Source organism: Blennius ocellaris (assembly GCF_963422515.1).
Source record: "Blennius ocellaris genome assembly, chromosome: 3".
Classification (NCBI taxonomy): domain Eukaryota; kingdom Metazoa; phylum Chordata; class Actinopteri; order Blenniiformes; family Blenniidae; genus Blennius; species Blennius ocellaris.
This window is the reverse complement of record NC_137652.1, coordinates 28,734,241-28,760,274: the sequence shown is the minus strand read 5'-3', so window position 1 is coordinate 28,760,274 and position 26,034 is coordinate 28,734,241. Positions and strand designations below refer to the sequence as shown.

Sequence of the window (26,034 nt, the reverse complement as noted above, 5' to 3'; positions counted from 1 at the left end):
TTGCAGAGCGGGGTACCATGGGGGGGGCGGAGCGATGGATCACAGGGGGGGGTCGGAGCTGGGGGGGGGTGGAGTGATGGGTCACAGGGGGGGTCGGAGCGATGGATCACAGGGGGGTTGGAGCAGGGGGGGGGTGGAGTGATGGGTCACGGGGGTCTACGTTCACTGTTTTTGGACTGAGAAGGGACAGACTGACTCCCTGCACCACCTGCTGGTATGAATCTGTATTACAGGACTGAAGAGTGTGACTCACTGGTTAGCGGGTTAGTTTCGGTCGATTCTTGCTGATCTTTTATTCAGGTAGTTCTTGAAGAGATTAAAAAAATTGGCCTAAATTGAAATAAGACTTAAATGATTTATTTCGATTAAACATAAAACGATCCCATCAGGTTGAAGCTCTTGCTGTTCTCTCTCTGTTTCATTGACTGAGTTCTGGTCTGTTTCAAAGTGTCGGTTCTCAAACTGTACGCAGGCTGCCCCTGGTTGGCGCCAGAGAGCTTAAAAGAGCTGCACACTTTAAATAAAGCCAAGGTTCCAAGGTTGGAAATCATCAGGGGGGGGGGTTGAATCTCACAGACCAGTTCAACCTGTTGAATCTCACGGACCAGTTCAACCTGAGGAGGCATTTTTCTGATAGAAAGTCTCAAACCTTTTATTTCATATTGTTTCTCCAGGAGCTCCGCCACCGGGGACCAAACCGGAACGAGCAGCCGAGCAGAGGGAGCTCCTCCTGCCGGCAGCCCGGCCGCGGTGCGGCCCCCCCGGCCCCCCCGGTGAACGGCCACGGGGCCGAGGCCCCCGGCCACGAGGGGCAGAGCTCAGCCTCCGCAGGTCCGGACTGTCTCAGGTGTGTGATCGTCCTCGGCAGCCGTTTCTGGAGGCTGCGTCTCACTTCTCCTACGTCCGTTCAACTTTCTCTGACTTCAGGAGCAGCTGAGACTCTTTCCTGTCACGGAACAACTTGACCTGACTCCCTTTTACAATAGATCCTCCTGCAGGAATCTAACCTGGACTTTATCTGAACCCAATAGGCCAACGTGACCTGACGGTACAAGTTAAGGACTCTTTTTATCCTCCAGCTGTTGGCCTGAATACAGAGGATCAGAATGAATGAATGAATATAAAATTTATTTAAAAGGGACAATGTACAGTTAAAACATAAATGTTGCCATTTGATGCACTATACCAGATTGTAGCTTTAAGCTAATTTGCATCTGTAGTCCCTTGGCAGGTCACAAAAAATACGAACACAGTAACAAGACAGATTAAACAATATACAGGGATAAAACACCACAACAACGTGGCTACACATGTCTGCGTGCAACTCCCCCCACCTCCCTCATCCCCACCCACGCCCACACCCACACACACAAAAAGAAGTCTAAGGACCAAATTAGTGGTTGCAGAGCTGAGCAGCTTTTAACAGATTTTTGAGGTTGGATTTGAAGACTCTGAGAGAGCTACTGCCCCTTACGGCGTCAGGTAAGGTATTCCACTGGTTTGTGGCTCTTACAGAAAAAGCAGATTGCCCCGCTACAGTGCGGCGAAATGGTATGGTACAATCTCGTATGGAGGATATTCTAGTGGATCTGATGGAATTTGACGAGCGAGCGTGGACAAAAACACATAATGGCTGTGGGGCCAAACCATTTAAAATTTTATAGAACCATACACAAATTGGTGACTAACCTAAAATTCTCAAAGCTCAATAACTCATGTTTCTCAAGTATCCTACAATGATGATAACGAATTGGTTTTTTGTCCAGTGTTTTTAAAGTTTGTTTGTATAAAGACTCCAGAGGTCTCAGAGTAGATTCACCAGCCTGCCCCCAGCAGGTGATACAATATGACATGCGGGACAGAATCATGGCGTGCATAAATATCTTGGCTGCATCCAGAGAGAGGACAATTTCTGATGTGTTTAAAATTAACTAAATTGTATTTTATGGTTTTAACCATTTTTTTGACATGTTTCTTAAAATTTAAATTTGGATCCAGAAACACGCCAAGATATTTAAATTCAGTAACTATATCAATTTGTTCACCTTTAATGAGAATCTCAACATCAGGGATTTGTACCATGGTTTTAGAAAAAAACATACATTTTGTTTTGTTTACATTTAAACTCAAACATGATTGATCAAGCCAAAGAGTGATTCTCTCCAGTGCAGTTGTTAACTTAGCAGCTGCTAAGTCAGCTGTTTTAGCATGTACATGAACAACAGTGTCATCTGCGTACATCTGCAGATCGACATCAGCACACTGTTCAGCAAGATCATTATATAAAGACTAAATAATAAAGGACCTAATACAGATCCTTGTGGGACTCCCATAGTACATGTCCTGTAACTGGATTGTGCATCACAGACTTTAACACATTGCCCCACATTGCCTCCTGTCCACAGAATCCTTCCCTGTGGAACACCAACTCTTTAATTATCCCATTAATATGAATCTGTGGTAATAAAAATGAGGCTCTTGTTGCTTTAAATTGAACAAGACGTTTCAGGAACTTTGAAACCCTCAAACTCTGAATCCCCTTAAAAAAAAAACAACAACCACCACCCAGCAGGTTGGCTGATGATGGAGGTGGAGGTGCTCACTAGTTCCTCTGTGTGCAGCAGAGGGGCAGGCACATGTAATCTGATTACTGTAATCTGACTGGGAGGACAGTGGAGACGCTGACTGGTTCTGACTGGACAGAGCTTCCTGTCTGCAGGCCCTGAAGGTGCCGAGTGGCCCCCGCCCACAGCGCTGCCCGGACCGCCGTGCCCTGGACCGGCGGCCAAGACGAGTCCCACCGGGCCGCCGAGGCAGACGACCCACAATCCCCTGCAACGGAGCGGCTCCGCGAGGCTCGCGAGGCAGAGCAGCACAGGTATTATTTTGAAAATACATGTTCATCAGATTTTTCTGCTTGACAGAAACACAACTTTCATTAATTTGTACACTTTAATTAAATCTCAATCCCCCATAACACCTGCCGCTATAACACCCTCCAAACTGCCCTCGTGGTTGAAGTTAAACACTTTCAGGGCTGCAGCAGGTAAGAGGACAGTGCAGGTCCCATCCGCCGCCAGCAGGGGGCGTCAGTGCAGCTTCCCCTGATGTGCTTCTGCCACAGACACAGTTCAGTGACAGATGAACCTGCAGACTCCTTTCTTCAGGTTCTAATGAACAGAACTACAACAGCCGAGACTAAAAGAAAGAAGAGCTTGTTGCAGGGAGCAGGACTCTTCCACCCTGGATGAGTGGGGGGGTGGGGGGGGGGGGGGGTTCTCACCCTGGTCCTGGTCTGGGAGGTTCCTCTGGTCAGTTCTCAGGTCCATTGTTGTATTTCATTGATGTGTAGTGATAGTAGTTGCGAGTTACAGATGTTGGAACACTGTGACCAGATGTTTATTTGCCTCAGTTGTAGAGTCTCGCTCTCTCTCTCTCTCTCTCTCTCTTGCTCGCTCTCTCACTCTCGCTCGCTCTCTCTCGCTCTCTATCTCTCTCTCTCACTCTTGCTCGCTCTCTCTCTCTCACACTCTCGCTCTCTCTCTCTTGCTCGCTCTCTCTCTCTCTCTCACTCTTGCTCGCTCTCTCTCTCTCTCTCACTCTTGCTCGCTCTCTCACTCTCCGCTCTCTCTCTCTCGCTCTCTATCTCTCTCTCTCACTCTTGCTCGCTCTCTCTCTCTCACTCTTGCTCGCTCTCTCACTCTCGCTCGCTCTCTCTCGCTCTCTATCTCTCTCTCTCACTCTTGCTCGCTCTCTCTCTCTCCACTCTCGCTCTCTCTCTCGCTCTCTATCTATCTCTCTCTCACTCCTCGCTCTCGCTCGCTCTCTCTCTCACTCTCTCACTCTCGCTCTCTATCTCTCTCTCACTCTCGCTCTCTATCTCTCTCTCACTTTCTATCTCTCTCTCTCACGCTCTCTCACGCTCTCTCTCTCTCTCTCTCTCTCTCTCTCTCATCTCTCTCTCTCTCTCTCTCTCTCTCTCTCTCTCTCTCTCTCTCTCTCTCTCTCTCATCTCTCTCTCTCTCTCTCTCTCTCTCTCTCTCTCTCTCTCTCTCTCTCTCTCGCCCCGTGAACCATCTCTCCCTCGAGGACACTCTTGGCTCCTCACACACTCTGTGGCCTCACAGGCTCACATGAACCCAGTGGGCGGGGCTCTAGTGCAGATGGCTTCATCTGATTGGCCGATGGTGTTGAGGTGCAGTGGATGAATTCACCCTACATGGAAATCTCCTTCACCAGAGTGCAGTTGGTTTTTAAAGACATGTACGTGGTTCCTGGTCACGTTGTGTGATATGTCCATGTTCTGCAGGCCGACAGCAGCATTGCACAGATAATGACCTCACTTGTAATAATCAATTTTACCGATTTATAGGCACAAGAAAACAAAAACATTTTAAATGAAAAAACAGAAAAGTCACCTTTTTTCCATTTATCTTTTAAGTTTCTTATGAGTGAAATTTATGGTATTAAAATACTAATTAACGGGAGGAGAACCCCTGAAATAAATGAAGATGTGGTGTTCATAATGCAGAGACTGCAATTTATAAAAAAAAAAAATATATATATATATATAGGAAAAACATGTGGGAATAATTTCTAATTATATTTAGGTCTTATTAACTTACTAAAATCTAATTTAAAAAATGCAGCTTCTTGGAGATTAAAGCGTCTGGTTGCAGCTGCAGCCTGTTTGTAATTCTGAGAGATTATTTAAATCCCTCCCACTCCTGCAGTGTGTGTGTGTGTGTGTGTGTGTGTGTGTGTGTGTGTGTGTGTGTGTGTGTGTGTGTGTGTGTGTGTGTGTGTGTGTGTGTGTGTGTGTGTGTGTGTGTGTGTGTGTGTGTGTGTGTGTGTGTGTGTGTGTGTGTGTGTGTGTGTGTGTGTGTGTGTGTGTGTGAGAGTGATTCTCCTCCCTCTCTCCCTCCATCTTTTCTCCGGCTGATTCACTACCTGCTCGCTGGTGAAGCTCGCTGCTATTTTTGGCGCCATTTTCTGCTCGTCTGTGTTTGTGCTGCACAGTCCTGCTCTCCTCCTCTCCTCCTCTCCTCCTCCTCTCCTCGTGGAGCGGTGGTGTCTCAGTCTTTTCTCTGGATGAAGGACTCGGTGGCTCACTTGAGTCGGGCTTTTCCTCCGTCTCCACGTGGGGTTGGGGTTTTCTAGCGGCCCCCACTCCTCTCCTCCTTCTCTCCTCCTCCTCTCCTCCCCTCCTGGAGGAGTGGTTTTTGACCGCGGCGGCGAGAGGACGCCAGCGTAGCAGAAAGTGGGTCAGCGTTTGGTTTGGAGGCGACCATGTTATGGTCTCCTCGACTGTCGCTGGCCAACTTCCACGTGAAGCTGACGGCCAAAGGTTTGTTCAGGAGTCTGCAGCTGCTGTCAGGATGCAGGAAGAACACCGTGGTCTTCCACGCAGGTCAGGACCTCTGCTCCGCCTCCTCCTCCTCCTCCTCCTCCTCCTCATCCTCCTCCTCCTGCTCCTCATCCTCCTCCTCCTGCTCCTCCTCCTCCTCCTGCTCCTCATCCTCCTCCTCCTGCTCCTCATCCTCTTCAGTATTCACACCTTCCTCATCCTCCTCACCCATCGTAGCTCTTCAGCCTCCTCACCTTCCTCCCCATTCACACCCTCCTCATCCTCCTCACCCATCGTACCTCCTCTTCCTCACCCTCCTCACCCTCCTCCTCCTGCTCCTCCTGCTCCTTCTCATCCTCCTCATCCTCTGTGTGGGCTCAGCCCCCTCATCCTCCTCATCCCCCTCATCCTCATCCTCCTCATCCTCATCCTCATCCTCCTCACCCTCTTCAGTCTTCACACCTTCCTCATCCTCCTCACCCATCGTACCTCTTCAGCCTCCTCACCTTCCTCCCCATTCACACCCTCCTCTTCCTCTGTGTGGCCTCATCCTCCTCATCCTCCTCATCCTCCTCATCCTCCTCATCCTCCTCAGCCTCCTGCTCCTTCTCATCCTCCTCATCCTCTGTGTGGCCTCATCCTCCTCATTCTCCTCAGCCTCCTCACCCTCTTCAGTATTCACACCCTCCTCATCCTCCTCCCCCATCGTACCTCCTCTTCCTCACCCTTCAGCAGCTTTCACCTCTGACCTCTGCCTATCATCCATCCTCTTGCATCAAAATGAAATTTCGGTGACAGGATGTGGAAAAATAGAATAATAGAAACGTTTGTACGAAAGATGCATAAAAATAGTTTATATTGCAGTTTCAGATTGATTTAGATAAATTACTTGAATGCAAAAAACCCTAAACAATTAACACATTAGCAGATAATGGATGAGGATAAAACAGATGAGAAGATATTTGATCAGCTCAATGAACATGTAGCCTCCAGCTAACGCTAAGATCATTAACCCTGATTCAAAATGAGCTTTTGAAAACTGACTAAATAATAAATCAGTTTGAGCTGCAAAATATTGCTTCTCTCAAATGATGACCTTAAAATGTGAGTACAGTATTTAAACGGAGGGTTTCTATTGATTAAAGCGAAGTGTGATGTCCGTCGTCGTGGTTGTCATGGTGTTGAGTCTCATTCGGACCTCAGTGTTCTTCAGGACTGACGCCACTTATTCTCATGCAGCTGATGTGACTCCTTCTCACATCTTTGGTGGAGAAATACATTGAAATGAGTGGTACATTTCTCATCTGTTGTAACACTGGGAGTCACTGCTTCACCTACAGTGGGAGGAGTGGGTGGGGTGGGGTGGGGTGGGGTGGGATGGGAGATGGCCCCACCCTGACATGAAAAGGTTTTTTCCTCCAGAACTTCCTGGCAGTAGATTTTACGGTCATGTGAAGGTTGTTTGTGAACCTAAAACTCCCTCCTCGCTCATGTCTTCGTATGAAGCCCCCACCCCCACACCCACCCCAACCCCAACCCCCACCCCAACCAAAGCCTTAACCCCCGGCGTCATCAGCCTTTGTTGCATCACTTTGGAGCTTCGGCCTTTGTGTAGTGTTCACGGATGTCATGGTTTCAATAGCGCCTGTGTGTGTGTGTGTGTGTGTGTGTGTGTGTGTGTGTGTGTGTGTGTGTGTGTGTGTGTGTGTGTGTGTGTGTGTGTGTGTGTGTGTGTGTGTGTGTGTGTGTGTGTGTGTGTGTGTGTGTGTGTGTGTGTGTGTGTGTGTGTGTGTGTGTGTGTGAATCCGTGGTGATGAGGAGGTGAATCTGTGGTGATGAGGAGGTGAATACTTGGTGATGGGGAGTTGAATACTTGGTGATGAGGAGGTGAATACGTGGTGATGGGGAGTTGAATACTTGGTGATGAGGAGGTGAATACGTGGTGATGGGGAGGTGAAGACGTGGTGATGGGAGGTGAATACGTGGTGATGGGAGGTGAATACGTGGTGATGGGAGGTGAATACGTGGTGATGGGAGGTGAATACGTGGTGATGGGAGGTGAATACTTGTGATGAGGAGGTGAATACGTGGTGATGGGGAGGTGAATATGTGGTGATGAGGAGGTGAATACGTGGTGATGGGGAGGTGAATATGTGGTGATGAGGAGGTGAATATGTGGTGATGAGGAGGTGAATACGTGGTGATGGGAGGTGAATACGTGGTGATGAGGAGGTGAATACGTGGTGATGGGGAGGTGAATACTTGGTGATGAGGAGGTGAATACGTGGTGATGGGGAGGTGAAGACGTGGTGATGGGAGGTGAATACGTGGTGATGGGGAGGTGAATACGTGGTGATGAGGAGGTGAATACGTGGTGATGGGGAGGTGAATACGTGGTGATGGGAGGTGAATACGTGGTGATGGGAGGTGAATACTTGTGATGAGGAGGTGAATACGTGGTGATGGGGAGGTGAATATGTGGTGATGAGGAGGTGAATACGTGGTGATGGGGAGGTGAATATGTGGTGATGAGGAGGTGAATACGTGGTGATGAGGAGGTGAATACGTGGTGATGAGGAGGTGAATACGTGGTGATGGGAGGTGAATACTTGGTGATGAGGAGGTGAATACGTGGTGATGGGGAGGTGAATACTTGGTGATGGGAGGTGAATACTGGTGATGGGAGGTGAATACTTGTGATGAGGAGGTGAATATGTGGTGATGGGGAGGTGAATATGTGGTGATGAGGAGGTGAATACGTGGTGATGGGGAGGTGAATATGTGGTGATGAGGAGGTGAATACGTGGTGATGGGGAGGTGAATACGTGGTGATGAGGAGGTGAATACTTGGTGATGAGGAGGTGAATACGTGGTGATGGGGAGGTGAATACTTGGTGATGGGAGGTGAATACGTGGTGATGAGGAGGTGAATACGTGGTGATGGGGAGGTGAATACGTGGTGATGGGGAGGTGAATACTTGGTGATGGGAGGTGAATACTTGTGATGGGGAGGTGAATACGTGGTGATGGGAGGTGAATACTTGTGATGAGGAGGTGAATACGTGGTGATGGGGAGGTGAATACGTGGTGATGAGGAGGTGAATACGTGGTGATGGGGAGGTGAATATGTGGTGATGAGGAGGTGAATATGTGGTGATGAGGAGGTGAATACGTGGTGATGGGAGGTGAATACGTGGTGATGAGGAGGTGAATACTTGGTGATGAGGAGGTGAATACGTGGTGATGGGGAGGTGAATACTTGGTGATGGGAGGTGAATACGTGGTGATGAGGAGGTGAATACGTGGTGATGAGGAGGTGAATACGTGGTGATGAGGAGGTGAATACGTGGTGATGGGAGGTGAATACGTGGTGATGAGGAGGTGAATACGTGGTGATGAGGAGGTGAATACTTGGTGATGGGGAGGTGAATACGTGGTGATGAGGAGGTGAATACGTGGTGATGAGGAGGTGAATACGTGGTGATGAGGAGGTGAATACGTGGTGATGAGGAGGTGAATACTTGGTGATGGGGAGGTGAATACGTGGTGATGAGGAGGTGAATACGTGGTGATGAGGAGGTGAATACGTGGTGATGAGGAGGTGAATACGTGGTGGTGAGGAGGTGAATACTTGGTGATGAGGAGGTGAATATGTGGCTGCCCTGTGACAGACTGACGACCTGTCCCTCGCCCACAGTAGGTCAGGATCGTCATCCAGCGCCGGATGGATGGATGGATGGAAGGATGGATGGATGGAAGGATGGATGGATGGAAGGATGGATGGATGGATGATGTAGATGTGGAATATAATGAACTCTGCATCCTCTGCTGCTCCATCTGAGCCTGCAGCACGTGTTCCACTGCAGACACACACACACACACACACACACACCGACCCACTTCCACACATCTGCCTGAGAAGTAGGTTACAGCAGGCTTTAGTCAACACACACACACACACACACACACACACACACACACACACACACACACACACACACACAGTTTGTGTGCTTTTCCTGCTCACACACATGATGCTCTGCTCCCAGTCTCACTGTGAAACTTTTAATTTCAGACATTTCTCTCTTTCTTCCTTGTTGAATGAAAGTAACAAACTGTACTTCCTCCTGCTGCCTTTTAATAGTTCGTCACGTGATCATGTGCACGTGTGTGTGTGTGTGTGTGGGCTGGTTGATGAGGTGGTGGTTGCCGGGGTAGCTAGGTCTTGTTTGCATGTAAACAGGTCAGATGAAGTGCGTGCGCTCACGTAGTGACACAGCTGTCTCCAGGGTAACCGTTGATGCGGAGGCGAGGGGACCCGGTGGTGATGGCCTCCAGCTCGCCTCCACTGTGTGAAGCTGAAGAGTCAAATGTGTCACTGGACGACTATCAGGAGACATAAACACATACGGCGTTACGTTACCTTACAACGGGATAGAATAAACCAGAACAAAATGGCCGCTGCGTTGGACTCTTCCTGAAATGTAGCTTGTGCTGGATACAAACATGACGGGAGGGTCAGTCAGCGGTGACTCTACACACACTACACACACTTCTAGTTCAGCACATCTGCTCATCACAGCCTCCTCTTCCTCCCTCTTCCTCTCTGCTTTCCCCTGTCTGTCTGTCTGTCTGTCTGTCTGTCTGTCTGTCTGTCTGTCTGTCTGTCTGTGCGTGTTGCATGCTAACTGTGGTTTCTCTCTCAGTCTGGGTTCAGCAGCTCTGCTCCTCTGCATGGCCGCCTCCAGGTACACCCACATGCCTACGCAAACCTACGCATACCTGCCGTTATAAATCATCAGAGGACATCAGTTTGTGTCCCTTTTTTCTTTATTGACTCTCTGAATCACCCTGGTAACCAAAGCCAGCAGCCGATTGGCTGACGGTGTTAAAGCCAAAACCAATTAGAGGGCAGCAGCTTCATTTAAAAAGAAAATTTACTTGCATAACTAAAAAGTCCCTGAAATGTTATTGAACGTTCATCAGGGTGACGTGTTACATTTACTACTTACATTTACTCCGTGTGAATTTCCTGGTCAGAGTGAAATGATGAAGTGTGGAAGAAGAGAGAGGAGGAGGAGGAGGAGGAGGTGTGTCTCTAATAGCTTTGCTCTGTAATGCACTCCTTAATGCACACACACACACACACACACACACACACACACACACACACACACACACACACACACACACACACACACACACACACACACACACACACACTTTCTGCCCATCATTACTCTGCACTCCCATGATGCATCTGTCCGAGCCTGGGACAGTCAGCAGGGCGTGTTCAGGTTTACCAGCGAGTGTGTGTGTGGAGCTGTTTTTTGTGTTGTCACGTGTGTGGACGTAGTGGTCTTCCCTTAGTGTGTGAGTGTGTGTGTGTATGTGTGTGTGTGGTGCCACCATGTTGAGCGTTACACCCGTTGCTCGTAGACTAAGAACACGTCGTTCTGTTGCAGTGGACAAAAACAAACCACGGGAGGCGCCGGCGAGACCCAGCAGCTCCACCACTGCAGGAGGAACTGGAGACCTGGTAACATACTGTCATACTGCTACTCTCAGATTACTACCAGTACTATGGGGATTACTACCATTACTCTTAATCGTATGATTACTACCATTACTATGGGGATTCCTACCATTACTCTTAATCGTATGATTACTACCATTACTATGGGGATTACTACCATTACTATGGGGAATACTACCCTTACTCTGAGGATTGCTACCATTACTCTGAGGATTACTACTATTACTATGGGGATTACTACCATCACTCTGAGGATTGCTACCATTACTGTTAATCGTATGACGACTACCATTACTATGGGGATTACTACCCTTACTCTGAGGATTACTACCATTACTCTGAGGATTACTACCATTACTATGGGGATTACTACCATTACTCTGAGGATTACTACCGTTACTCTTAGGATTACTGCCAAAACTATTACTCTTATGACTACTACTATTACTATTACTCTTAGGATTACTACCAATTCTATTACTCTTATGACTAGTACTATTACTCTTAGGATTACTACCAATACTATTACTCTTAGGATTACTACCAATTCTATTATTCTTAGGATTACTACTATTACTATTACTCTTAGGATTACTACCAATACTATTACTCTTAGGATTACTACCAATACTATTACAACCAGTACCATTATAAGTCAGGTTGGTTGTTGAATTGGTTCTCGGTACTCTCTAATCCAGGACTACCCAAGATAATCGAGGACTACCCAGGATAGTCCAGGACTACCCAGGATATTCCAGGATGACCCAGGATATTCCAGGACTACCCAGGATAGTCCAAGACTACCCAGGATAGTCCAGGACTACCCAAGATATTTTAGGACTACCCATGAATGTTCTTCATAACGTGGCAGATTAAAGCTGGAGTGTGACAGTTCTGGTGGTTGTTTTCTCTCCTTTCAGGTTCCAGATTTGGGGAGGGCTCACTCAGCGGTGGTGCCTGCTGTGCCAGCACCTCCTACAAACTCCACCCATTCTGCATCACCCACCAGGGCCACTGGGGTCGGGTTCAAAGCCAGAACCGGTATCCGGCCCAGCTCAAAAGGCGGATGCCGTCTTCTCAATGCATCCAGACCCCGAGTGGCACCAGAGGGGGCGGCACCAGAGACGGCGGTACCAGAGACGGCGGTACCAGAGAGGGCGGTACCAGAGAGGGCGGTACCAGAGAGGGCGGTCCCGGCTAAGCAAAGCAAAGAGCAGGTGGAGAAGAAGAACCAGGCCATCAGCCAGCTGAGGAGGTTGCTGCTGCAGGGGAACCGGAGGGTGGAGGCTCTGGCCACTGTCGTCCAGCATCTCTTCACTGAGGTACTGCTCTGGACCTGGACCTGGTCCAGCAGAAGCTGGTGTGTCCTGAAGAGGTCCTCAGGGGTCAGGGGCCAGACACTGGCCCACCGGTTCGGGTTTAAAGTGCCACTATCCACCGCATGTCTAAAGTGTCAATGTCCACCGCAGGGTCGCGGGGTATTTGATGCCTGATGACTTGGGTTGCATTGCGTGGCGTTAGGTTGGGTTATGTTGCATTGCATGGCGTTAGGTTGGGTTATGTTGCATTGCGTGGCGTTAGGTTGGGGTATGTTGCATTGCGTGGCGTTAGGTTGGGTTATGTTGCATTGCGGGGCGTTAGGTTGGGTTATGTTGCATTGCGGGGCGTTAGGTTGGGTTATGTTGCATTGCGGGGCATGAGGTTGGGTTATGTTGCATTGCGTGGCGTTAGGTTGGGTTATGTTGCATTGCGGGGCGTTAGGTTGGGTTATGTTGCATTGCGTGGCGTTAGGTTGGGTTATGTTGCATTGCGGGGCGTTAGGTTGGGTTATGTTGCATTGCGTGGCGTTAGGTTGGGTTATGTTGCATTGCGTGGCGTTAGGTTGGGTTATGTTGCTTTGGGTTGCGTTGTGTGGTTGCGTTGTGTTTCATTGCGTTTCATTGCGTTGGGTTCGTTTGCGTTGGGGTGGATTGGGTTACATTGAGCTGCCTTGGGTTGGGTTGCGTTCAGGGTTGGTAGTAACAGAATACATGTAATGGCATTACGTAGTTTGGATACAAACAAAATGTAACTATAGTCCGTTACAGTACATAAAAAAATGTGTAATCTCATTACAGGTCTATTGGATAAAAACTGGGATTACTGAGCAGAATTACAATAGAAATTCAGATGGAATAAACTAGAACGGCAGCTGTCACATGATCCGTCCACTGGTTTTGCGACACTTCCTGGCGCTTTCAGGCTGACCGGCACTAAGGCGTTGCCATGGATACTGCAGCTTGCTGCTCTCATCACTATGTTTTAAAGTGGGAGGAGCCTCTTAACCTGTCTGTACAATGCTAATGACGCCTCCAGGAACTCTGACGACTCACCTGAAGAAACATCTGGTAGCATAAAACCTGCTCACTTTACTGAAACACACCTGGACTCTGTCAACTAGTTTTACTAGCTCATAACCTGCCAGTAACCTGCCAATACCAGTACTGGTGCTGATGGTTGTTCAGTTATTAGCAATCAGTGATTTATGAGAGAGAGGGAGAGGGAGGGAGGGAGGGAGGGAGGGAGAGAGAGAGAGAGAGAGAGAGAGAGAGAGAGAGAGAGAGAGAGAGAGAGAAAAGATGGGCATTCTTTTTTATGTTTGCTGGTGAAGTAATCCAAATGTTTTTTATTTCAGTACTTGAAGTAAGTTACTGATTACATTTTTTGACAAGTAGCTTGTAATTGTAACGGATTACAGTTTTCAAATAACCTTCCCAACCCTGGTTGCATTGCACTGCGTGGTGTTAGGGTGGGTTTATGTTGAATTGGGCTGGTTTGGGTTGTGTTGTGTTTCGTTGGGCTGGGTTGCGTTGTGTTGTGTTGTGTTGTGTTGTGATGCGTTGTGTTGTGTTGTGTTGGGTTGTGTTGTGTTGTGTTGTGTTGTGTTTCACTGTGTTGTGTTGTGTTGTGTTGTGTTTCACTGTGTTGTGTTGCGTTAGGCTGGGTTGCGTTGTGTTGTGTTGCGTTGGGTTGTGTTGTGTTGTAGGCCACTGTTCACCAGCGCTGAGTGTCTGCAGTGCAGCAGGAGACTGAAGTAACTGACCTTCACAGTCAGACTGTATGAAAGCCAACACTCCCACCTAGTGGACAACTGTGGTATCACAGACACACCAGATGTGTTTCAACATGTCCTTGGGTGTGAAGGCAGATGAGGGCAATCTAGATGTTTTGTGCCCCCCTCCCTCCCCTCCAGCCTGTAATTAGTGTTTCACCATGCAGCTGTCAGGTCTGCTGTTTACCAAGCAGGTGCAGCAGGAGGAGGAGGAGGAGGAGGAGGAGCTGGTCCACACCCAACGGCCTTTACCAACAACACACACTTCCATGGAAACATCCGGGTCCTGGAAGAGGTGCTCCAGTGTGACGGAGGCAGAACTGAACCTGTTAGCAGCTGTTAGCATTAGCTGGTGTTCAGCTGGCTTCCAGATCATTAGACTGACCCACACAGGGCTGACGGCTAATGCTAATGCTAACACAGACAAGTCCCTATTCTTAACACAGGACATCACCAGGAACTTCAACGAGTATCCGGTTACTTTTCAAGGAACTGATTACGTGACTCCACTACTTTTGAAAGAGTAACTCGTCACAGTTTTTGTCACAATCAGAACTTGAATCCACACGAAACAGTTTCTTTTTTGGAGGGGGAGAATATATTTAATTAAAGTGTCCCAGAATCGTTCCCTGTGATTCCTGTGGAACGACTCATGATTAAAACTGTAATCAATTATCCCATTAATGTGAATCTCTTCTGGTTCCTGTGTGTGAAACAAGTGAAGATCTTCTGGATGGGAAATGTTTGAGGCTCCACACATTGTGGGATCCTTCTTCATTATTTCACTCAAACTTTTGTTACTTCATGTGGAAAACTATCCCCGTTTCCGCCGCACAAAAAGCGCAGGAATGGACCGGTATAGTCCGTCACGGTTCGGGTTTCCACCGCAACAATTTGTGATTTTCCGGAAACAACCGCTCCAAAGGCGGTCGCTTTTCCGCTACCCTTCAATTGGGGTACCCAGGACCATAGATCGGGTCCTGGGTACCCCAGCAAACTCGCGCCGCACCGTTGTGTAAGGCTCCGTTCTGTAAGGCTCCATTCCGTAAGGCTCCGTTCCGTAAGGCTCCGTTCCGTAAGGCTCCGTTCCGTAAGGCTCCGTTCCGTAAGGTTCTGTTCTGTCCCTGACCTGATTGTGTGATGGAAACACGTCATAAGAGCCGTTGGTTTGAAGTCTTCCGTCCCTCCGTCAGTGGCGTTGTGGTATTTAATGATGGAGAACCTAACCTCCGTCAGTGGTGTTGTGGTATTTAATGATGGAGAACCTAACCTCCGTCAGTGGTGTTGTGGTATTTAATGGTGGAGAACCTAACCTCCGTCAGTGGTGCTGTGGTATTTAATGATGGAGAACCTAACCTCCGTCAGTGGAGAACCTAACCTCCGTCAGTGGTGCTGTGGTATTTAATGATGGAGAACCTAACCTCCGTCAGTGGAGAACCTAACCTCCGTCAGTGGTGTTGTGGTATTTAATGGTGGAGAACCTAACCTCCGTCAGTGGAGAACCTAACCTCCGTCAGTGGTGCTGTGGTATTTAATGGTGGAGAACCTAACCTCCGTCAGTGGTGCTGTGGTATTTAATGATGGAGAACCTAACCTCCGTCAGTGGAGAACCTAACCTCCGTCAGTGGTGTTGTGGTATTTAATGGTGGAGAACTTGACCTCCGTCAGTGGTGTTGTGGTATTTAATGGTGGAGAACCTAACCTCCGTCAGTGGTGTTGTGGTATTTAATGGTGGAGAACCTAACCTCCGTCAGTGGTGTTGTGGTATTTAATGGTGGAGAACTTAAACTCCGTCAGTGGTGTTGTGGTATTTAATGGTGGAGAACCTAACCTCCGTCAGTGGTGTTGTGGTATTTAATGGTGGAGAAGCTAACCTCTGTCAGGAGCCAGGACGTCCTCGGGGGTTTGGCAACCCGTTGCTCAGGCTTGTTCTCCTCTCATGTCTCTCAGCACTGCTGCAGCTTGTCTTACTTTTATCGCTGGTATTTGTTTGTTCTTATGTTATTGTCCTTTTTAGACATCGTTCACCTGAAAGCAGTCTCTGCAGTCGTATAGAGAGGGTCCAGGCAGTGCATAGAGAGGGTCCAGTCAGTGTATAGAGAGGGTCCAGGCAGTGTATAGAGAGGGTCCAGTCAGTGTATAGAGAGGGTCCAGGCAGTGCATAGAGAGGGTCCAGGCAGTGTATAGAGAGGGTCCAGTCAGTGTATAGAGAGGGTCCAGTCAGTGTATAGAGAGGGTCCAGGCAGTGCATAGAGAGGGTCCAGGCAGTGTATAGAGAGGGTCCAGGCAGTGTATAGAGAGGGTCCAGGCAGTGTATAGAGAGGGTCCAGGCAGTGTATAGAGAGGGTCCAGGCAGTGCAGACTGAAGTGTGCTGGAAGAGACTGACCGTCAGTCAATATTCAGTTTCAGCTGCAGAGATTTTTCATTTCCTTCAGTCTGAAATTTTGACGTGAAAAGTTCAAAACCTGTTTGAAGTGAGAAGTAAAGTAGATCTTTACACACACACACACACACACACACACACACACACACACACACACACACACACACACACACACACACACACACACACACACACACACACACACACACACACACACACACACACACACACACACACACACACACACACACTAAAAACAGCTTCAGGGCTCCAACTGCAGCTGTTGCATTCCACACACACCCCCCTCCCCTCCATACACACACTTTGTGTGTGTGTGTGTGTGTGTGTGTGTGTGTGTGTGTGTGTGTGTGTGTGTGTGTGTGTGGGTGTGTGGGTGTGTGGGTGTGTGCGTGTGTGTGTGTGTGTGTGTGTGTGATGTAACCAGTTTTATCTGTAGCTTTGAATAACTCTGTTATCTTATCTGAGCTGCAGTTTGAAGGTGCTGCAAACTGTAAACTAGACACTTGTTGCTGTGTGTGTGTGTGTGTGTGTGTGTGTGTGTGTGTGTGTGTGTGTGTGTGTGTGTGTGTGTGTGTGTGTGTGTGTGTGTGTGTGTGTGTGTGTGTGTGTGTGTGTGTGTGTGTGTGTGTGTGTGTGTGTGTGCGTGCGTGCGTGCGTGCGTGCGTGTGTGTGTGTGTAAATTCTGGTCACATTAAATCATATTGCTCCTCAATTTAAAGCAACTGAAGGTTAAACTTCAGTAGGTTCCATGTGTGTCTGGTGTCTCAGTGTCGTCTGCCGTCTGGATTCTCTGATCTGATCTGAAGGCTCAAATGTTTCCTGCTTTCTGTTTTACTAAAACAACAAAGAGACAGTTTGTCCTCTTTTCCTCCCTGAGAACAAACATCCTGCAGAAACTTCTCCAGGCCACAGCCAGACACACTGGTTCAGGTACAAACCACACCGGGTATGGAGGGAGGAGAGGGGACAGGACAAACTCGCATTCCTCCATCAGGAGGAGCAGGAGGGGGAGGAGGAGGAGGAGGAGGAGGAGGGGGGGGGGGGGGTGGGGGGGCAGGTAGACAGTGGGAGGCCTGCAGGCAGAGAAAGTGTCTGCAGGACTTTGTGTACACTGGCGATAAAGACCGGAGGAGGAGCAGAGGGAGGAGGAGCAGAGGGAGGAGGAGCAGAGGGAGGAGCAGGGTTTTTTGACTGTGTGTGTGTTTGTATGTGTGTTCATTCACCGAGCGATGGGCTCCACTGAGAGTAAAACTGCCAAAGTGAAGACGGCAACACGGCAGCGCAAGAAGAAACGCAAGGTGTGTGTGTGTGTGTGTGTGTGTGTGTGTGTGTGTGTGTGTGTGTGTGTGTGTGTGTGTGTGTGTGTGTGTGTGTGTGTGTGTGTGTGTGTGTGTGTGTGTGTGATTTCACACACACACACACACACACAGACAATGTCTGTATGTCCGTCATGGAAGAATTTAACTAATTTCTGTCATTCTGGTCTGTTGACTGGTTGCTATGGAAACATGGTGGTCCTGTGTGCTCCTCACACCTCCTCTCTGCTCCTCACAACTCCTCTGTGCTCCTCATCCTCCTATCTGCTCCTCACACCTCCTCTCTGCTCCTCATCCTCCTGTCTGCTCCTCATCCTCCTATCTGCTCCTCACACCTCCTCTCTGCTCCTCACACCTCCTCTCTGCTCCTCACACCTCCTCTCTGCTCCTCATCCTCCTATCTGCTCCTCACAACTCCTCTCTGCTCCTCACACCTCCTATCTGCTCTTCACAACTCCTCTCTGCTCCTCATCCTCCTCTCTGCTCCTCATCCTCCTCTCTGCTCCTCATCCTCCTCTCTGCTCCTCATCCTCCTCTCTGCTCCTCACACCTCTTCTCTGCTCCTCATCCTCCTCTCTGCTCCTCATCCTCCTCTCTGCTCCTCACATGTGGTTCTGTAGATGCACTTTGCTCTTGAACATGAAATATGTGTTTCTCCATGTGTTTATGAGGAGCTGCAGTCAGCAGAGAGCAGGGAGGACTTTCCCCCGACACACACACACACACACACACACACACACACACACACACACAGCAAAGTGATTCACAACCATTGATATTTTTATTCTTCCTAAAATGACTAAATGTTTAGTTACAAGATATTAACATGCAGTAGTATTGAATGGGGACATAATGATGTAGTTACTGGGTAAAGTTTCTTGTGTACGGTGCTCATGAGGTCTTTTGTAGGGTTGAGTTTAATAAGTGATTTATTCCAAAGATAAACTGAATTTCCCTGAGTTGCTGGAGGACACTCAATCATCTGGACGGTGGATGAAGCAGGATACTGTAACCAGGTGTGAACCTGTTGTGGATAATGAGAAGAAGAATTAAGTAGAATAATTGTGGCGGTGTGACAGCAGAGTGGAAGGTGGAAACAATAGACACATTCCTTTGACGTAAGAAAGAAAAACAGCCGCTCCTCTGTGTTTCCTCCTCACGTGGAGTCAGCGTGGCGAAACCGGATCTGAAACACCTGTCAGCTTTTACTTTGAAACGTGGGCTTTTACTTTGAAGGGTCGCCGTTGATATGAATTCCATCCGAAGAGAACAGTGTTAAAGTTACCGTGACAAATCAGCTGCTCCAAAAATAATCCGTTTGATCAAGAAAGTGAAGCTTTTCCGTGGTTCAATATAAAGCTGTTGAATTCTCAGACATTTGTCCTGGTTTCATTCAGATGTTTTTATTTGTGCTTGTTTTTTAACTACAGCTGCGTTCTATAAATGCTCTCCGTCAGTCCTGGACTGCTGGATGGAGTTTTGGACGCTTTACTTTTCACTTTGCTTCTTTCTTAATGTGATATTTGTTTTGTCAAAGTTTCCACACATGAATTTCATCACCTCACTGTTAACAAATCTACCCCAAGGGCAAATACTTCTGAAGTTCCTCAGTGTGTAAAACATTTACTGAGACTGATTCCGAGGTCATAAATTGAGCTGAGTGACCTGAGCTGGTTCTTCTTCTTCTTCTGCAGCGCGAAGCAACTCTGAGACAGAAGAAGGATCTGGCAGTGCAACTGGACCACCTCCGGGATGAGCTGGGTAACACACACACACACACACACACTCACACTCACACTCACACTCACACTCACATTCACACTCTCAGCTGCTGGTTCTCTGGATTGAGGCCCAGAACCAAAAACAGGCTGAAACCTGTCAGTCGTCTGCTCGTTGCACGACTTCCTTCATCCACAGAACATCTCGATTCATCTTCCTGATTTAAACAAAACCTGGTGACCAAACTGAAACGCATGGTCCAAAATCATAACTCCAATACATGGTCAAAACTACATGCTGTACTTTATTTATAGTAGCAGTAGGTTTAGCAGAGCATCAGGGGCTTTAGTTGAGAATTAAAATCAGGTTCAGCAGATCATTAGTTGACGTGGAGCAGAGCAGCTGGTTTAGCGGAGCAGTAGCTGATTTAGCGGAGCAGTAGCTGGTTTAGCGGAGCAGTGGCTGGTTTAGCGGAGCAGTGGCTGGTTTTGTGGAGCAGCAAAATTAGCAGTTTGTCTAGGTTCGCAGAGCGGCTAGTTTGGCAGAGAGGCGGCTGGTTTAGCAGAGCAGCGGCTGGTTTAGTAGAGTGGCTGGCTTAGCAAAGCAGCGGCTGGTTTAGCAGAGCGGCTGGTTTAGCAAATCGGCTGGTTTAGCAGAGCGGCTGGTTTAGCAGACCGGCTGGTTTAGCAGAGTGGCTGGTTTAGCAGACCGGCTGGTTTAGCAGAGCGGCTGGTTTAGCAGAGCGGCTGGTTTAGCAGACCGGCTGGTTTAGCAAATCGGCTGGTTTAGCAGAGTGGCTGGTTTAGCAGAGCAGCGGCTGGTTTAGCATAGCAGAGTGGCTGGTTTAGTAGAGCAGCGGCTGGTTTAGCAGAGCGGCGGCTGGTTTAGCAGAGCGGCGGCTGGTTTAGCAGAGTAGCGGCTGGTTTAGCAGAGTAGCGGCTGGTTTGGCAAAGCGGCTGGTTTAGCAAAGCGGCTGGTTTAGCAGAGTGGCTGGTTTAGCAGAGCGGCTGGTTTAGCATAGCAGCGGCTGGTTTAGCATAGCAGAGTGGCTGGTTTAGCAGAGTGGCTGGTTTAGCAGAGCGGCTGGTTTAGCATAGCAGAGTGGCTGGTTTAGCAGAGCGGCTGGTTTAGCAGAGCGGCGGCTGCTTTAGCAGAGCAGCGGCTGTGTTAGCAAAGCGGCTGCTTTAGCAGAGCAGCGGGAGCTTTAGTCAAGAGGTTGAGACTCAAAACATCCGAAGCACATTTCACTCATCAGCCTCATCGTCATGGAAACCAGTAACACACCTAAACATGTTCTACACATGTTGCGTGTAAAACGTCAGCTGTGGTTTTCATTGTGTCTCCATCTCACACTCACTGGACCCACAACAGAGCTTCATTCAAAGGAAACACCAACTGTCACCACACACACTCAGCTGTCACCACACACACACACACACACACACACACACACACACACACACACACACACACACACACACTGTAGTAACAGTGTAGAAACATCTCAGCTCCTCGTGGCGCTGCTCCTCATCTGCCACAGATATTTGAGGAGTGGTCGAGTGCTCATACTTGAACGTGTATGTGTGTGTGTGTGTGTGTGTGTGTGTGTGTGTGTGTGTGTGTGTGTGTGTGTGTGTGTGTTTTGTGATTAGTCATTAGTGGAATGAAGCTGCTGCATAACTGAGCTGAGTTTTCTGAGCTGATTGCATGTCTGTGCAGTCGTTACAGAAGAATGTAGATGATACACACACACACACACACACACACACACACACACACACACACACACACACACACACACACACACACACACACACACACACACACACACACACACACACGCACACACGTTCAGGTTTTGACCAAGTCTCACACACACACTGGTCTCTGCAGTCACGTCGTCTCAGTGCTGCGAGCGGCTGCAGAAGGAGAAGGAGGAGGTGCGCCTCGGCTTGCAGGAGGCGCTCCAGAGGCTGCAGGAGCAGCACAAGGAGGAGCTGGAGCAGCTGGAGGACAGGTGAGCAGCACAGACACACTGTGAATGTGTGGTGGTTTGTTTCCATGACGACAGGATTTACTCTCCATCATTCACGTTCAGCCGTCAGACATTCAGGTGCTGCAAAAGCGCCAAGATTTCCACACACACATGTAAAGATGTGCAGAGAGGACCTAAGACAGGAGGGTGGGGGGTGGAGGAACAGGCTCTGTCATCTCAGGCATGTTGTGATTGGAAACGGCCACAGCATCATTAATGGATGAATCAAGTTTTTATTTCCTGCTTTTAGTTTCGATTCAACTTGTTTTTACTTTTGTTTTTTTTCAGGCTAAGAAGTTTTTACCAAACTGAGTGGGACAAAGTTCATCAGGTGTATCAGGAGGAGGCGGACAAGTACCGAGTCCTCATGGAACAACAGGTACGCACACACACACACACACACACACGCACACACACACACACACACACACACACACACACACACACACACACACACACACACAGTTATTTAAAAACATGTTTTAACTCACTATTAGCTACACCTTGCCGTAGCGGGTTGCACCTCCTCTTTCAATCTTCTGAGAAGTTCTTCAGAAGTTCTTCAGAAGTTCTTCAGAAGTTCTTCAGAGGTTCATTAAGGCTCCTGCAGACTCCCTTTTTAAAGCCACAAGAACAAGAAGAAAATTCAGCAGTGACGTCAGCCAGCTACCAAAAAAACCCGCTTTTTCTGCAGGACAGTTCATACTCCGGGGAGACGCTTTCAAACGCTCAGGCCACGCCCCCTCATGGCAGGCCACGCCCCCTCACAGCAGCCACACATCTGTGAAGTGGCGTTTTCACTTTTCAACTGCACAGTTTATTTCTCACCTCCTGTGCTGTGAGAAACATTTCTCTGAACTGGTTCAGTAATAAAATAGTTTTTATACGAGCCTGATGTTTGTCCAGTTTTAACTGCAGGAGCTGAAGGCTTAAAAACTATGGTTTATATCTGTGGATGTTACAAGCCAAATGTGATTAAAACATGACCGATAGTTATCAGCTTTAGTTTGAAACTCGTACTCGTAAATAATCGACCTAATTAACGTTGATTGGTCACTGTTTGTTAGCTTTAGCGGCTAACAAGCTGGTGTTTGTGACGACTCGCTCCGGTTGTGTCATCAGAGTCTCAATCAGCAGCAGCCAATCAGCTCTGAGCTCCTAATGACGTAGTTAGTGGGGCTTCAGCCTTCAAGCCCCACGAGGCACCGAAATCACGTGATTCTTCGCTTCACTGCTGCAATACACACTGCATGGTGGGGGAGGGGCCAGCAGGAGCTCCGCCCCTCATCCAACCATCGCTGTGGATCAGGAGGAACCAGAGCCTGAAGCAGCAAGAGGAGACCAGAACCAGGGACGACAGTCCTCACACTGGAACTATTTACTGTGTGAGAGGAAGTTTTGTTCACACACAAGGAAATATGGTGGATAGTCTTAAAGAATTAACAGCATCGTTTGCATGCAGTCCTTTCTGATGACACCAGGTGGCGCTCAGCCCCTCCTGCCTCTAATGACCACTGGTTATTAGCGAGCTGGAACACGCATGAGCAGCACATGTCAGTGCTGAAGGTTCGGCAGTGTGGCTCCGACACAGTTCAGCCAGGATGGTCGCTGCTGCAGGAACTAATGTGTTCGGCCAGAAGAGCTGGCTGGAGGAAATCACCTCATTTTGTTCAGCAGGACCTTAAACTGCCCAACTAACTTCTTCTTCTTATGGAGTATGAATTGTCTCCCTCGTCTGACCTCTGACCTCTGACCTTCTCTGACCTCTGACCTCCTCTGACGTTTGGCATCAAGAAACTCTGAACATCTTATTCTCATTGTCTGTAAAGTCTGAAGATTGTGTGAGTGTGTGTGTGTGTGTGTGTGTGTGTGTGTGTGTGTGTGTGTGTGTGTGTGTGTGTGTGTGTGTGTGTGTGTGTTCAAAAACGTCCTCTTGGCTTCTCGGCTCTTTGTTGTTTAACTAAAATCACTTTTTAATATTCCATCGTCCCCCTGAGGGTCAGAGACTCGACAGCTTGATCTTTTGCCGCGTGTTTTCCATACTGATAAAGACGTTCCCTCCTCACGCTGAGCTGTGATTGGCTGTCTGGCGCTGAAGCCTGGACCTGATCGGTGTGTGTGTGTCTGTACACGCCAGCTCGTTAACGTCCTTTAAAAAACATAAAAGATTTATGAGCGTCGTCTTTCTGCCGCGCGGGTATGAAGTCAGGTGTTGTTCGAGTGTCGGAGTGTGTGTGTGAGACGTGTGAGAGGTCAGTTCTGCTGTGCTGACGTGGCTCCGCCTCCTGCAGGTGGAGGAGCTGAGGAGCAGACAGGAGGCCGAGAGGAGGAACCAGGAGGAGGCGCACAGCCTGCAGGTGGAGTCTCTCAAACAGCAGCATGACTCCTCCGTGCTGGGTGAGCGCAACACACACACACACACACACACACGAGTGCACACAGAAACCAGTTCATTGGAAACCAGTTCATTGACATAACCTGTGTGTGTGTGTGTGTGTGTGTGTGTGTGCGCGTGTGTGCGTGTGCGTGCACAGAGTTGAAGCAGACCCAGCAGTCAGACCTGGAGAACCTGGAGAGAGCTCTGAAGGACACTGAGAGCTCTCTGACGGTAGGAATCACTCGTCTCTTCCAGCGTTGGACGCCGTCTCCTCACCAACAATCACGTCTCACTAAAACCCGGCGTCCCCCCCCCCGTCTCCTCCCCTCAGGACAAAGTCTCCGAGTTGACGTCCGAGAACGACCGACTGAACGAGAAGCTGCGGGCTGAGGAGGAGAGGAGGAAGATCCTCCGTGACAAGAGTCTGGTAAGTAAGAGCGACGGTCACTTTCGTCCTGGGAGAAAACGGCTGCAGGGGATCAGGGGCTCTGTTACTGTCAGACTAAACTCCTGTTTACCGGAGGAGGTTGATCCAACTCAGTCGTGTGTGTGTGTGTGTGTGTGTGTGTGTGTGTGTGTGTGTGTGTGTGTGTGTGTGTGTGTGTGTGTGTGTGTGTAGAAGGACTCCCACACGGTGTACCTGGAGCAGGAGCTGGACAGTCTGAAGGTGGTTCTTGAGATGAAGAACAACCAGCTGCACCAGAAGGAGAAGAAGCTGATTGAGATGGACAAACTGGTGAGTGTGTGTGTGTGTGTGTGTGTGTGTGTGTGTGTGTGTGTGGGTGTGTGGGTGTGTGGGTGTGTGGGTGTGTGGGTGTGTGTGTGTGTGTGTGTGTGTGTGGGTGTGGGTGTGGGTGTGGGTGTGGGTGTGGGTGTGGGTGTGGGTGTGTGTGTGTGTGTGTGTGTGTGTGTGTGTGTGTGTGTGTGTGTGTGTGTGTGTGTGTGTGTGTGTGTGTGTGTGTGTGTGTGTGTGTGTGTGTGTGTGTGTGTGTGTGTGTGTGTGTGTGTGTGTGTGTGTGTGTGTGTGTGTGTGTGTGTGTGTGCGCGTGCGTGCGTGCGTGCGTGTGTGTGTGTTCAGCTGTGGGCCTCTGTGCTGCAGGTGGAGGCCAACGTGAAGCTGGAGGAGTGTCTGAAGAAGGTGCAGCAGGAGAACGAGGACTACAAGGCCCGGATGGACAAACACGCTGCCATTTCCAGGTCGGTCCTTTCCCTTTCCCCTGATTGGCTGCCGGTACTAAAGCCCCTCCCCCGATCGGCTGTGAAATCCGTCAATTTCACCGCCTTTGTCTCAATTGACTGGGCGTTTTGCACCAGCTCTGTCAGCGGAGAGCCGCCGTGTGTGATTTGTAGTTGAAGAAAACCAACCGAGAATCTGTGACTCGTGACGAAAAAAACGTTCTCATTCATTGATTTTCACCAAATTTACGGCAAGAATTGTAGGAAAAATGAGCGTGTCAATTTTTTAACCTGTGTCAAACAACTTTACAACTGTGTAAAACAGGATTTGCGCACCTGTAATTATGAAGCTATGAAGGTGTGAATGTGGTGTTAAATGGTGAGGAAAACCTTCTCCATGTACACGACAACCACTTTCACAAGTGCTCAAGCCTTTTTCACCAGTGACACCTCCAGACAAAAGGGCCAACATGTTAAGAGTTTGTGTGTAGTGAAGGATGTGAGTGAGTCGATCCTCAGGGGAGTGACGTGCTGCGTCTCCCTGTCGCCCCCTGCAGGCAGCTGTCCACGGAGCAGGCCATCCTGCAGCAGACCCTGCAGAAGGAGTCCAAGGTCAACAAGCGCCTGTCGATGGAGAACGAGGAGCTGCTGTGGAAGCTGCACAACGGCGACCTGCTGGCCAGCCCCCGCCGCCCCTCGCCCACCTCCCCCTTCGGGTCGCCACGGAACTCCGCCTCCTTCCCCACAGCTGCACCGTTATCGCCCAGATAACCCCCCTCCCTCCCTCCCTCCCTCCCTCCCTCCCTCCCTCCTCCTCCTGGGAGCCTCCGAGCCGGAGCTCCGAACGTGAACACTGATGTGTGTTTGGACGCTTTGTTTCTAAAGACGCCGCCGCGGCGTGAGCGTGGGAGCGGCGTGTCTGCACCGCACGCCTCCCGCTGAGAAGGCCTGACAGGCAGAGCTCAGGGTGTAAATAGCGCCTGGCCTGGTTATGACTGCGTCCTCTTTGTTTTCCTTCCTTTGGTTCAGTGT

At 49.1% G+C, this 26,034-nt stretch overlaps 1 protein-coding gene across 1 annotated transcript in view; it reads left to right on the top strand.

The window, feature by feature from the left end:
- LOC308145224 (uncharacterized protein) overlaps nt 1–25,983 on the top strand; it is a 46,954-nt gene extending 20,971 nt beyond the window's left edge. The window contains 13 exon segments of the mRNA XM_080516591.1: nt 678–848; nt 2,722–2,878; nt 10,813–10,886; nt 11,804–12,205; nt 19,390–19,456; nt 21,308–21,431; nt 21,738–21,828; nt 23,741–23,846; nt 23,984–24,057; nt 24,158–24,253; nt 24,446–24,562; nt 24,926–25,023; nt 25,560–25,983. Of these exon segments, the coding sequence (XP_080372717.1) occupies nt 678–848; nt 2,722–2,878; nt 10,813–10,886; nt 11,804–12,205; nt 19,390–19,456; nt 21,308–21,431; nt 21,738–21,828; nt 23,741–23,846; nt 23,984–24,057; nt 24,158–24,253; nt 24,446–24,562; nt 24,926–25,023; nt 25,560–25,773 (1,791 nt within the window). The 3' untranslated portion in view covers nt 25,774–25,983.
- The last annotated feature ends 51 nt before the right edge of the window (nt 25,984–26,034 follow it).